Source organism: Hibiscus syriacus, unplaced genomic scaffold (genome assembly GCF_006381635.1).
Source record: "Hibiscus syriacus cultivar Baekdansim isolate YM2019G1 unplaced genomic scaffold, ASM638163v2 tig00109916_pilon, whole genome shotgun sequence".
Classification (NCBI taxonomy): domain Eukaryota; kingdom Viridiplantae; phylum Streptophyta; class Magnoliopsida; order Malvales; family Malvaceae; genus Hibiscus; species Hibiscus syriacus.
Window position 1 is genome coordinate 672,221 of NW_024062526.1, and position 15,026 is coordinate 687,246.

Sequence of the window (15,026 nt, forward strand, 5' to 3'; positions counted from 1 at the left end):
AGTAAATCTAAGGGACAGAACGTGTGACTGTGGGTTTTTTCAAGCTCTGAAGTATTCATGCTCTCATGTGATAGTAGTTTGCTCACATACACGTCAAGACTATAACCATTTTGTGGATCTCGTATACCTACTATCTGAAGTTTTTAAGGTATACGAATTTGAGTTTCCCCCATAGGTAATGACAAAGACCCTGATGAGGTTCAAGATTGGCTTCCGATTACACCAAATCCGAGTTTATTGAGGGAGCGTGGTCGTCCAAAATCCAATCGAATTCATTACGATATGGATATTCGATAAAGATCTAGACAAGACAGAAGATGTGGCCATTATAAAAACCCAGGACACACTAGAAAAACATGCCCACTTCTATTGTCATCAAGTAACAATTGATGAGGAAATGATGTATTTGTTTATCAAATAATAATTCTTGTATTTTAATTTGTATTTACTTCAAGTTAATGTCATTCGATAATCGCTGATGAAGATTAAAAAAAACAAACACAATCATTAAATTTTATCAAACTAATAACAATTTAACAAAATTAAATGGTAATAAACAAAATTAACTGAAATATATTAAAAAAAAGTCCAACAAATTTAACAAAATAAAGTAAGTATTAAATGAGAAATAATAAAAAATTATAATTAAACAAAATAAAGTAAATACAAATATAATAAAAAAGTCTATCGATGTCTGCGTCGCGAATGTATTCCGCAGGGCGGTGGCTGTCGGTCTCAAGGAGGATTTCTTCGTATCACTGGTTCTGACTCCTCGTTGTCGTCATCATCGTCGTCGTCGTCATCATCATCATCATCATCGTTATCGTCATCGTCGTCGTCGTCGTCCTGAGCAGGTACATTAGGTTGATGAGAAGCTGATGACGATGAAGCACCTCCATAGAATAAGGACCCTGGAGGTGTATGACTGACTATCCCACCGGCCTGCGAGAATTAGGAAAACTGGGAAAACCCAGACATAGCTAAGTGTGAAAACTGTACATGAGGTATTTGTGCTGCGGCCATGGGTGATGAGGCTGAACCTGCCAAATATCCAGTATATGAACCCCAAGTCGGATCTGCAAACATAGACCCATAATAGCCTCTAGGAGGGGTCATCTGTGACGGTGGCGGTGGCAGGGTCATAAAACCAGGTGAAGGCGGCGGTGGCGGCATCTGGTAATGGAAAGGCGATGGTGGCATCATATATGGCTGCGGCATCATAAATGGCTGCGGTGGCTGCTGGGAAGGTCCTGGTGGTGCAGCTGAGAATGAACCAGAAGAACCTGCTCTCCGTCCACGAGTCGGGGAACGATGGTGCTGTGTCGATGAACGTCTCTATCGATGTCGTGGAAAGGTCTGCCCTCGTGCATCCTCGGGAAGTATAAACGGTTTCTCGTTACTGTTGAACCACTCATAATAATCCTCAGCATACATCAAGAGGTCATCAAAAATTGGCTCTCTACGGGGAAGGCGCCGATGTCGATCCTCCCACAACACGACCCACCCATGATGCCTCACCAGCCAATCTGTATCTGTCTTGCCACGTCTATCTAAGCTATGCAACTCGTCCATATTGTGAGGTGCTTCCGGAATTGGTTGAAAACAACCAAACTACCGGAGCACGCGATCAGTGGAGTGCCACTCGATGGTTGCATAACAGATCAGAGGGACCATCGCCATCCAAACATCTTATGGACCCCTCAACTCAGGTGGGATCACCGCCCTCACATCATCAGTAGAATATGACACCTATTCAAACTAAAACAAATAATATATAATTTTTATCAAAATAATAATCTAATTATATAATTATAATCTAAAATCAATTTTTAAACATTAAAATTCATACCTGTGTGCCAGCTTTCTGATCGATTAGCACCCTAATTTTTCCTAAATCATCAGGTAGCTCCTGATGATTTTTCCTATCAGTAGACCACCTATTCAAGGAAAAAAATTTGTTATACGCTGTATAAAATTATTAATATACAAAAGCAGTTTTATAATTACCTTAGAAGTAGTGGAATTACGAATGGGTTCTTTACAATGGGACATAAAAAGGGCAATTGATACCATGCCCAAGACTGCAGCAACAAGAGACATCTGCCGATAGCATTACGCCTGTAGTCAGTGGCTCCACATATCTCCCTGTACAGTAAAGCCAAAACTGTCGAGCCCCAACTGAATAATTCGGCGAGACGAAAGTCGTTAAGATGTCGCAACCACATGCAGTGAACTAGGTTGCGTGATTTGTTCGGCATCAATAACCCTCCTATCAGCTGCAGTATGCATGCTCCTGCATACATCTTAACCTCATCCTCAGAGGTTTCTGCGCTCAACTCCCAAAAATTGGCATCTAACAAATTTAAAGGTATCCTACCTCCGATAAAATTTTATGGGACACGTCCTAGACTATCCCAACATAAAGTAGTCCAAGAACCGGAAGCTATCCCCGATATCACATCTCCATCCACCGGAAGCCCCAGGAGCATAGAAACATCCTCAAGCGTGATTGTGCACTCTCCGAACGGAAGATGGAATGTGTGTGTCTCCGACCTCCACCGCTCTACTAAGGCAGAAATCAGGTCTGGCTCTATCTTACATTGACCCTGGTATCTACCTATGTAACCGAATCCAACCTCTACTAAATACGACAAGACACAGCTGGGTATCACTAACTTAAGATTCCTAATAAAAGGATCTAATACATGATCCTTCTCCTAAAAATAAATAATTACAAAAATTAATTCTTAATCTAATAATCATGCATTAAATAAAGAAACTATTACTAATAATTTAAATTAAATTAAAACGTTAAAATGTTACCGTATCAGCAAAGTGTCGAGATATTTAATTCTTAATCTAATAATCATGCATTAAATAAATCAACTCATTATTACTAATAATTTAAATTAAATTAAAACGTTAAAATGTTACCGTATCAGCAAAGTGTCGAGATATTTAATTCTTAATCTAATAATCATGCATTAAATAAATCAACTAAATATTACTAATAATTTAAATTAAATTAAAACGTTAAAATGTTACCGTATCAGCAAAGTGTAGAGATATATGATTTCTATCCGAGCGAAGTAGACTGCTTTCCATTATATATATGCAAAAGAATTATATTAGTAAAATATTAAATAAAGTAAAATACTTAAATAAATTATATACATAATAGTAAAAATATTATAAAATATACCTTAAAAAGGGAGAGTATTTGAGAGAAATTTAGAGAAATTGAGAGAATTTGGTGTGATAAAAGTGATTGAGGATAGGGGTATTTATAGGGAGGATTGGGGTATGGAGCGGGTATTTAGGGGTATAACGCGCCCCCTACACCGCGCTATACCCCACGTGTCAGATACCTAGGTATAGCACGGATCAGGGGGCACGCTATACCCACGTGGCGCCAAATCAACATATAGCGCGGTTCAGGGGGGGCGCTTTACTGCTACGGGTGTTAGATCGGGAAATATAATCTGACTGGTGTTAGATCGGTAAATATACCGATCACCTGTGATTTATTGGGAAAAACGCATGAAATTTATTATCTTTTATTTTACTTATTGTACTTTTTTTTAATTTGTTCACTTAACTTTATAAATTGAATTATTTTAATTACTCAATCGTTTTCTCAATTACCTCATGATGATGTGACTTATTTTAATATTTTTTCTGGACACATAGGTTTTACTTTTAAAATAAAAGTTGCTTTTATTTACATTTAAAATAAATGTTACTTTTGCTTTACTGTATTTTCTGGTAAGAAGAAGAAGACATCTAAGAAGAAAAGCAGTGTTACATTTGCAGCTTTGGGTGATGAGGCAGAGCTGCAAAGAGAAGTTTCAGACATGGTGGAAACTGAACACTTGAGTTTTGGAACCAGTAACGTTGAAACTAGTGATTCTAAAACTAAAAACAAGAGTGAAGAGGAAGTTGAAACTTCAAAGAACAATAACTCAAAAAGAAGAATAAGAGTGGAAGGACTGCTCAAGAGGAGCTAGTAATATGGGTATTGCTGGAGGAATCATCATTGTTATCATCAACAACAGCAGTGGTGGATTCAAGTAAAGGCATGTCTCCGTCATCCTCTACCTCAAGCAATGCCGCACAGAAGGAATTTTCAATCTTCTTAGAAGACTTTGATTTTTTTCTTTTTCTTACCTGTTGAGAGTTACATGTATGCTTGTGCATGTTACAGCTGAGATGGTTCTAGAAACGATCTAGAAGTTAGTTAGTTATCATAACAGATTGTTGTTATGAAATTCTGTTAAGTAGTTTTAGCTTGGTAAGCTTGTATATAAGGAGCAGAATATGTAAGGCTTGTGATCATCTATTAATGATAGTAAAGTGTTTGAATAAATTCTTGAAACTTGTTTGATTACTCAATATGGTATCATTCGCCTGTGATTCTGGAGCAGTCTGCTGAGCTAGGATGGTACTTGTTGCTGAGTCTTCCTCTTCTCAAGCTTGATCATTCACCAACAAACGAGTGAATGTGGTGCTCGACGAGACGAACTTTCTTTTATGGAAACAACATGTTCTGCTTATTGTTCGCAGCCACCATCTTGAACGGTTCCTGAACGGCACCTTCCCGATTCCATCAGAGACGGTTGTCAATGAGCTTGGCGAGACAGTGGAGAATAAAGCTTATGAAGAGTTTATAGTGCAAGATAGTGCGCTTGCGTCTTGGCTTCTCTCGACGATCAGTACTCCATTACTCCCGTAGTTCGTTGGCGCTGAATCCGCTGCCGCCATGTGAAATACGGTTATGCAATTATTTGCAAATCGATCCACGACTACAGTTATGAATCTACATTACAAATTCCAGTCTATGAAGAAAGGAGATGATTCGATCCGGGTTTATCTAACTCGAGTTAAAGAAATTTGTGACGCCCTTGCTTCTTGTGGGAGCCCCGTGTCTTCAGTTGAGCACATTGTCAGTATTCTTAAAGGCTTGCCACGGGAGTATCAACCATTCATGGCAGTCATTACAACCACTCGTGAGTCACTTTCTTTAGATTATGTGTGTTCTATGCTTGTCGATGCTGAAACACAGATAGCTCGATTTGATTCTCAGCCTGAGAATTTCTCGATGAGTGCTAATGTGGTTCAAGGGAGAGCTACTTCTGGTTCGACTGAGTCAGATCGAGGGGGTCGGTCTGGTGGACGTGGTCAAGGCCGTGCCCGTCTTTAATGCCAGCTCTGTGGCAAGAATGGACACTCTGTGGAAAGATGCTGGTACAGGTTTGATCGAGACTTCCTTGGTGTCAATGCATCTTTCGGTTCATCGCAATCCAGAAATGAGTCCAGTGCTAATTGTACATTTCTTGATTCGACAGGCTGTGCTTGCTGCAGTAGTAAAATTGCCTCCAATCAACCTCAGGCGCATATGGCTTCAGATGAGTAGTGGGTGGTTGATTCAGGGGCAACCCACCATGTAACCCTAGATATTTCCAAGCTGATGAAATCTTCCGAGTTTACTGGACCAGGTAATCTTTTAGTGGGAAATGGTGTATCTCTGAGGGTAAACTCGGTTGGAACATCTGTTTTACATACTTCTTCTAAGGCATTAATTTTAAGTGATCTTTTGTATGTACCAAGAATAACAAAGCACTTGGTTTCGGTGTCCAAGCTTGCTAGGGATAACAAGGTTTTCTTAGAATTTCATGCTGATGAGTGTTTTGTTCGAGATGAGCTGGCTGGTGCAGTGGTGCTTCGAGGGCAGTAGCGTGAAAGACTCTATACATTTTCTTTAGAACCCATGTTTGCTTCATGTAATAAAGCTGAAGTGAATAATATTGTTGCTTCTAGCGTATTTGAATTTTGACATAGGAGGTTAGGGCATCCTGCCTTCCATACACTAAAGAATGTATGTAATTCGATCAATATTAGTGTTTCCAACAATCTTAATACAACTTGTGTTGCTTGTTGTATGGGAAAGAGTCACAAGCTTCCATTTGATTCTTCTACCACAGTTTACAATGTTCCTTTTCAGTTAGTTTTTATTGATCTATGGGGTGCTGCACATGTTCGTTCATGTGGATATCGATATTACGTATCTTTTGTAGATGCTTGCACACGTCATACCTGGGTTTATATGCTGAAAACTAAATCTCAGGCTCTTGATGTGTTTCGGTTATTTCAAGCCCTGGTCTCAACTCAATTTTCTTCATCTGTTAAGTCAGTCCAAAGCGATTGGGGTGGTGAGTACAGATAATTGCTCATGAGCTGACTCATGCAGGCATTGCTCATCGGGTTACATACCCTCACACTTCTGAATAGAACGGTGTTATAGAACGAAAGCATCGCCATTTAATCGAGCTAGCCCTTGTATTGCTTGCTCAGACAGCTCTTCTATTTCGTTTTTGGTCCTATGCTGTGGCTACTGCAGCACTTTTGATAAATCGGTTGCCTACAAGGGTTCTAGGTAACATTTCTCCATTCGAGAAATTGTTTGGTCCAAAATCGGATTATCAGTCACTACGCGTGTTTGGGTGTCGCTGTTTCCCACACTTAAGGCCCTTTCAACAACACAAATTAATGTTTAGTTCTGCACCTTGTGTATTTTTGGGTTACAGTTCACAACATAAGGGCTTCCAATGTCTCGCTCATGATGGTCGATTGTATATTTCAAGGCATGTAAAATTTGATGAAAGTGTTTTTCCTTTTGCAGAAAAACGAGAAGTTGCAGGTTTGTCTAACACTCGTGCATGGCGATCAGCACCCTTACAGGTTGTGTCTAATTGTGTGAACACAAGGGTTGTGACTGATACTTCACTGTGTTGTCGTACAACGTCCCAAACGCATGGTAACTCTACTTTTCATGTTGATACAACTTTCAATGCTCAAGGAGGTCCAGGTCCTAGTACTCAAGATGGTGCGAATTCCAGTGTTCAAAGCGATACTGGTCACACAACTGTGCAAGGCACTACAGCTGAATCTAGTGCTACTGGACCTACATAATCTAAAGTTGTGCCTAGTGAGTCTGTGCAGCTTGCTCCTGAGCAAAATACATCAGTTGTGAATCGGTATCATATGCTAACAAGAAGCAAATGTGGAGTCTTTAAGCCCAAGGTCTTTTCTAGCACCTTGCATGATTCTACTCCTACGACGATTGGTAAAGCTATGAGATCAAAAGAGTGGAGCGCAGCTGTTTATGCTGAACTTACTGCACTGCAAAATAATGACACATTGTCACTTGTAAAATTACCTGAGGGTCGAACCACGGTTGGTTGTAAATGGTTGTTTAAAATAAAGAACAATTCAGACGGTTAAGTACAAAGATACAAGGCACGACTTGTTGCTAAAGGGTACTCTCCAGTACCAGGTAAGGATTTCAAGGAAACCTTCTGTCCTGTTGTGCGTTTTTCAACATTGAATGTGATACTTTCACTTGCTGTGTCTGGAGAATGGTCGTTGAGGCAAGTGGATGTCAACAATACGTTTCTTTATGGTGACTTGAATGAAGATGTATACATGCAACAACCACCTGGCTTTGAGCAGTATACTCCTGAGGGTGAAAGGCTTGTTTGCAAACTACAAAAATCCCTATACGGTCTGCGCCAGGCACTACAGAACTGGCATGCCAAGTTGAAAGGAAGTCTGCTTCATTTGGGTTTCAAAGAATCTAGAGCTGATACTTCGCTGTTTGTTCTAACAAACGATGATGGTATAATGACCTATGTTTTGGTCTACGTAGATGATATAATAGTCACAAGGCAGTTATCGGTAGAAATTGAGAGTGTGGTGATGATGTTGAAGAATCAGTTTTCCTTGAAGGACCTAGGTGAGTTACACTATTTCTTAGGAATCGAAGTAAAACGCCGTGATCAAGTACTGGTACTTAGTCAGAAGCAGTACATTTTGGAACTGCTAGAGAAGGCACGAATGACTAAGGCTTTGTTTACTGCCACATCGATGGTTGCTTCCTTCAAAATGAATAAGGATGAAGGGCAGTTACTTGCTGATGCTCGTGAGTTTCGCAGTCTAGTGGGAGTGCTGCTCTATGTGTGTCACACGAGGTCTGATATTGCACTTAGCGTGAACAAGGTCACCCAGTATATGCATGCCCTTAGAGAGCAACATTTGCTAGCTGCTAAACGTATTCTGCGCTATCTGGCAGGAACACTAAACTATGGACTTGGTTTTATACCAGGACAAGTGCGAGTGTCAGCCTTCTTCGATGCTGACTTGGGAGGTTGTGCTGATTATAGGCATTCGATATCAGGCCACTGTGTCTTCGTTGGTGACAGTCTTGTATCATGGAGTGCAAAGAAGCAAAAGGTAGTGTCACGGTCAACTATGGAGGCTGAGTACAGGAGCCTCGCAGATGCAGCAGCAGAGGTAGCATGGGTCACTGCATTACTTGCTGACTTGAAGGTTTCACAAGGTAAACAACCAACCATATGGTGTGACAACACAAGTGCAATTTCCTTAAGTGCGAATCCAGTATATCACTTGCAGTCCAAGCATGTGGACTTATATGTACATTTTGTACGGGAAAAAATTGCTGTAAATCAGCTCTGTGTGAGCTATGTTCCAGCAGCTCATCAAGCTGCAGATTGTTTAACTAAGCCACTATCGAAATCAACTTTTATCAACTTTCGTAATAGACTTAATGTTTTTTTGATTGATGAAGATGAGAAGAAGAAGCAGGGGGAATGTTGAGAGTTACATGTATGCTTGTGCATGTTACAGCTGAGATGGTTCTAGAAACAATCTAGAAGTTAGTTAGTTATCATAACATATTGTTGTTATGAAATTCTGTTAAGTAATTTTAGCTTGTTAAGCTTGTATATAAGGAGCAGAATATGTAAGGCTTGTGACCATCTATTAATGATAGTAAAGTGTTTGAATAAATTCTTGAAACTTGTTTGATTACTCAATATTACCTGATAAAGACAATGAAGACACATCTTCTTCCTAATCTTCTTTTACACCCTCTTCATTTTCAAGCTCATCATCCAAGGCTACAATTGCAACTATGTTTTTCTTCTTAGATGACTTCTTCTTACCTGAAAATCCAAATGAGAAGCATCTTCTTCCTCATCTTCTTTCACACCATTTTCATCTTCAAGCTCATCACCCAAGACGTATTCAGTTGCCAACGCCACTTTCAAGCTCGGGAAACCTATATCTTCCTTGTTACCAATCCCAAATTAGAAACCACATGGTTCAAGGTTATTGTTTTTGCTTTGATAAATTGGTTCCAATAGCCATTCACCGATGACAATCAACCTTTGCTCTCGAAGAATTCTTACTTGTTTCATTCTTCCTTGCCGAGCTTCACGTTGATGGTCAAGTTTATAATTTCATCGATTCTACATCTTCAAGAATAACTGCTACTTACTTACCCACTTTTTATTGCTGGACTCCATAAAGAACTCGTCTTTTAAGCTTTTGTATTTATGTAGGAACCCAAATGGCCAAATGCTACTTTCGTCTCGCTTTAGTACTTCACAAACAAGCTAAGAAAACAATTATTGAAAGACAAAGTAAAGGTGCATTTGCAGGGGGGGAGTGGATTTGAACTCGTCTAAGGTGGTGTAGGTTTGTTGTCCCAAGAGAACTTCATTTGCTTGCCACATAGAAGGTCAAAATGACTATAGAATAGAGGGTTTAATATCACCAAAAAAAGTTTAATGCCTAAAGTTCAATAAATAAATTAAAAAAATTAAAAGTACAATGAGTAAAATAAGAGAGAGAATAAAATTCAGTGAGTAAACATGTAATTTACCCAAAATATAATATATATTAGTTTAAGATTAGGAAAGGTATAGTTGCTTCATATTTAAACTGATGTATGAAGATATCTGCAATGATGCCTGTGAAAGTAGGAATGGCTTGACTGAGTCAGATGTGATTTCATATCCAAAACATGAAGATTCCATTCCCAACCCAGGCTGCTTTGGTCCCTCACCCGACATGCCTCTTTGTCTCGGCATGTTTCCCACCACTTTGAGAGGCGCGTGAAATGGTTCATTTTCCACAAACGTGCAAGATTCTCTCGATGAACATCAGAAAAATAGACTAAAATTCATGGTTCTGAGGTATGTTTTGAGGTGGGATTCAATTAAAAAAAACATGGGGACAAGCGCGTGGTTTAACGTGTTGTAGTTCATCATATTGCATGGGATTCCAAAGCTAAAGTGTAAAGTGAGTTCAAAGCTTTTTTTAGCAGCAATCCAAGTTCCAATGCTAATGTCCTACTGATTTATTTCCATTAACAACCTTTTTTCTGGTGAAAAGACATTGAAATCGCTTGGTCCTTTTGCTAGATTTGGTACTGATATGTTGCCTTGCTTTTGTTAATCAATGATGGAGATAATTATTTGTATTTAAATTTTAAAATAGAATAAAAGAAAAAAAAAAACCCACCCCATGTGATGACATATTTACAAATATCAGAAAAACTATTATTTTTAGTTATACAAATGTTATCTCTCTCCATTTCTGCATTTCTCAAAGGAGCTTCCTCTCAGCCAGTCCTCTCTTGAGCTAAAACTAAAGGCTTTTCCCATTAATGCACCTCCCTCTTAATTGCTTTATCGGTTATCCTTGATGGTTTCTCTCTTTTTGTACGGTACTTGTCAACTACCATCTTCCATTACGTTTTGCAGGCGCAGTCCACTTCTCTTTAATATCTCACTCGCTTAAATTAACCCTTACAGTTTGCTAATTACTTAAAGTTCCAATTTTTTTAACCTTGTTTTGGTTTCTCGGTGGTTGTTCACTTTCCCGGAAAAGTAGCATGAGAGAGAGAGAAAGAGTTAAAGACATGTTCCTTGGATCATGAAAGTTGCTTGTTAGTTAATGGTTCTTGTATTTATCTCCATTGGGTATCTTCCTTTTTTGACTGGAAGTTAGTTAAAGAGATGAACTTTCTTGGAAAAAACACCGTCTTGGATTTTCCCGAGTAAGAATTTTTTTTTCTGTTTGTTTTTCCTCCAACATTTGCTTAAATTTCAGGCATTTATGCTTTTAAGTGTGCTCTTGAATTTACTAAGAGAACATCAGCAGGATTTTGCATCTCTCAACTTCGCTGAAATTTCTGTTCTTGGGTTTTGCAGATAAAGATTCAACCTTCAGGTAAACCATTGCTTATCAAAACTTCATCTTTGTAAGGAATGTTCCAATTTCTTCTGAATTTAACATTCTTGCTTTCAATTCTAGGTTTGTTGCTTCACAAGCGTTCAATGGGATGCTTTTACTTGTTTGTTTTAGTATTGTTTTCATGGAGTTCCTTTTTCCTTACTACAAATGGATTACAAAGTTATCAAACTCAACTTTTGCTGCAAATAAGGAAGCATTTAGAATACCCTCCAGAGCTCCAAATTCTGGAAAATTACAATGGGGACCTCTGTAACTTGTCTGAAACGTCACATGTGATGATATCTTGCCAGGATAATTTCGTCACTGAGCTTAATATTAGGGGAAAAAAGGTTTCCAATATCAGTGGCTTCAATGGACATGCAATTCCTGGTAAAACACTGTCCGAGACTTTTTCTATTGATTCCTTGGTTACCACATTGACAAGGTTAACCAGTTTGAGGGTTCTTAGCTTAGTGTCACTTGGAATTTGGGGTTCACTTCCTGATAAGATTCATAGGCTATATTCACTTGAACTTTTGGATTTAAGCTCCAATTTTATGTTTGGCTCAATCCCCCCTCAAATATCTAGAATGATTAAGCTTCAAACTCTAACATTGGATGGCAACTACTTCAATGGTACTATTCCTGATACACTTGATTCCTTATCAAATCTTACTGTTCTGAGTTTGAGGAGCAATAGGTTGAAGGGTCAGTTTCCGTCTTTGATATGCCGAATTTCAAGCCTAACAGATATTGCTTTATGCCACAATAAGCTTTCGGGTAAGTTGCCTGATTTAAGTTGCTTGACTCGCCTGCGCGTGCTGGATATAAGAGAGAATCAGTTTGATTCAGAACTGCCTGTCATGCCCCAAGGATTGGTTACAGCTCTAATTGCTAAGAACTTATTCTCCGGAGACATTCCGGCTCAGTTTGGCATATTGAGTCATCTTCAGCACCTTGACTTATCTTCCAATCATCTGAGTGGAACTCCCCCCTTTGCCTTGTTCGATTTGCCAAGCATCAGTTACTTGAATTTGGCATCAAATGGGCTGACTGGTTCATTTCCGGAGCGCCTAACTTGCAGTAGCAAACTCGGATTCGTCGATATTTCTGGTAACAAGTTGGTTGGTGGTCTTCCTTCTTGCTTAGACAATAAATCAGACAAGAGAGTAGTGAAATATGGTGGGAATTGCTTGTCAACTGATGGCCAACAGCAGCATCAAGGTTCCTATTGCAATGAAGCAAGCACAAAAAGAAGCGGAAGAAAGATAGCATTATTAGTTGTTGTAGTATCTGCTCTGCTTCTGATGATTTTGGCATTCGGGATTATTATTCTGTTTCGAAGATGCCGACCAAGGCGAACATTTGAAACTAATATACGGCAAAAGGTCGTTCAAGAGAACCCAACGACCGGAGTTTCACCCGAAGTTCTTGCAAATGCCAGTAAGCAAAAACTATTCTTCTGCTACTTCTATCATCCAAATCAATCCAAGTTCATACTTATTAGGAGTTCATCATGATTTGTAACCCTGTTTTATAGTGCTTCTAAGGGATATTTAAGTAACTATTAATGTTAATTATTGATCATTAATTATTTGATTTTATTTGTTTAGGATTCATTTCTGAAGTTGTGAAACTAGGGGCAAAAGGTGCTCCAGTATGTCGACTGTTTACCATGGAAGAGTTGGAGGAAGCCACAAATAACTTCGGTTCATCAATGTTTATGGGTGAAGGCTCTACTGGAAAGGTATCCTCAAAACTTTCTCTCACTTTTTTCCTTCCTCGAAGCTCGGCACCGAAGAAAACAGCTTGCAAGAGCTAAGATTTACATTTTACAGAACAAGGTTATACCCTTTAAGTACTATAAAAAGGGGTCACAAATTCTGTACTTGGTTCAGACATTTTGCACTTGATATCATCAATGGCCTATCTGACTTCATTTGTTTCTATTTTTCAGCTCTATAAAGGAAGATTGGAGAATGGAACCTATGTCGCCATCCGATCATTGAGTTCACTGAAGAAACATTCAATTCAAAATCTTAAAGTTAAGCTTGATTTCTTGTCAAAGATTCACCATCCAAATTTAGTAGGACTTTTAGGTCACTGCATCGATGGTGGTGTACAAGACGATTCCAGAGCAAACAAAGCCTTCCTTGTATACGAGTATGTGCCGAACGGGAACTATCATATGCATTTGTCAGGTCAGTGTTGCTTGAACTTTGAATTGTATTTATATGCATATGCTAGGTTCCAAGCTATAGTTGTACAGAAGTACTGTACTGCATTCTGACAGTCAATCTGGAAAAATGATGCAGAGACTTGTCCAGAGAAGGTTCTTAAGTGGTCAGATAGGTTAGCAATTCTAATCGATGTAGCCAAGGCCGTGCATTTTCTACATACCGGGGTTATTCCCGGAGTTCGTAATAACCGTTTGAAGACGAACAATTTATTGTTGGACGAGCATCGAATTGCAAAGCTGAGTGACTATGGGATGTCAATCATCATGGAAGAGAATGACAAACTAGAGGCATGTTTCCTTGCTATTTGTATTTAACTTGTTACCCGCAAAAGAAAATGACAAAAATTTTATTGCTTTGCAGGCGAAGGGAGACGGCTTAAAGTCTAGGTATTGCCTGGAACCAATCCTCAGCAGACTATTGAAGCTTCATTGTCAATTGTTGTTTATATAATAATCTGTTTTTCATTCTATATTGCAGCCAAAGGCAAAATTTAGAGGATGATGTTTACAACTTCGGATTTATATTACTCGAGTCGCTTGTCGGACCTATAGTGAGTGGAAAAGAAGAAACATTTCTTTTGAATGAAATGGTAAGCCATTGTTTTTCTCTGATGAATTCCATTCAACATGCAAAATATTATTGCAATGACTATCAGCTAGCAAATATGCAATCGAATATGTTGAAGTTCATGTTTTCTTAAGAATGCTAACATCCTGTATTGCACATCACAGGCATCTTTCGGCAGTCAGGACGGCCGAAAGAGAATTGTGGATCCAACAGTGCTGACCACTTGCTCACAGGAGTCGTTATCCATTGTGGTGTCAATTACCGGAAAATGCATATGTCCCGAACCATCGTCTCGGCCATCTTTTGCGGATGTCCTCTGGAACTTGCAGTATGCCGCTCAAGTTCAGGCGGCAGCCGATGCTGATCAGAAATCCGATTCGATATTGTAGTCAATGTATATGGTAGGTGCACACCTGATGCTTGTTTCGAAACAAAACCTGCTGACACCTGCCCGGATAAAGCTCTTGGAAGGTGCTTTCGTGTCGAAAATGAGTTAGGCCTGGATTTAGCTGCAATTCCTAAGAAATGTAAAGTAGAAAATTTCGAAATAGACCTTATACATAGAAAATTTTGGTAAAATATATATGTCTTGGACACATTTTTATTAGAAGAAAGTTGCTGTATGGTCATAAGCAACAAGGAAATGACACCAAATACTGGTTTTCAATAATCAATGGTAACACCTCTCAAAAATCTGTTCTGTTTTCTTTATCCGGGACGGATTTAAGATTTTGTACCAGAGGGACCGAGACGGAGGATGTGAAAACATATTATCAATAAAAGAATATTTAAAATATGCGAAAATTAAAATTCTCAGGAGAACAACTTTTCTTTCTCAGTCCATCACTAGATATATGTGTATAGTATAGAAATGGTTAAGAATCTCCGTGATTCATTGCTTCCAAATTCAGTCTAAAGTTTTGGTTTAGGACCTTTTGGTTAGATCTATCATTGTCGTTATTGATTTATAAAAATAATTAATTTCTAATTTAATTTTAAAATTTCAAATAAAGTATCAATTAATATTTTTATAATTGGGTACATCATACAAATGATCACTAATATTTAAGTAATTTTTTATTTTCTCACTAAAGTTTCAAAAATAATAAATTGATCACAAAT

At 38.7% G+C, this 15,026-nt stretch overlaps 1 protein-coding gene across 1 annotated transcript; it reads left to right on the plus strand.

The window, feature by feature from the left end:
* The first annotated feature begins 11,184 nt into the window (after positions 1-11,184).
* LOC120210172 (probable inactive leucine-rich repeat receptor-like protein kinase At3g03770) lies at positions 11,185-14,613 on the plus strand. The gene is made up of 7 exons (XM_039208963.1): positions 11,185-12,540; positions 12,711-12,844; positions 13,055-13,298; positions 13,413-13,624; positions 13,698-13,723; positions 13,815-13,926; positions 14,069-14,613. Exons 1-7 carry the CDS (start codon positions 11,202-11,204, stop codon positions 14,291-14,293), a joined length of 2,292 nt encoding a protein of 763 aa, XP_039064894.1. The 5' UTR covers positions 11,185-11,201; the 3' UTR covers positions 14,294-14,613.
* The last annotated feature ends 413 nt before the right edge of the window (positions 14,614-15,026 follow it).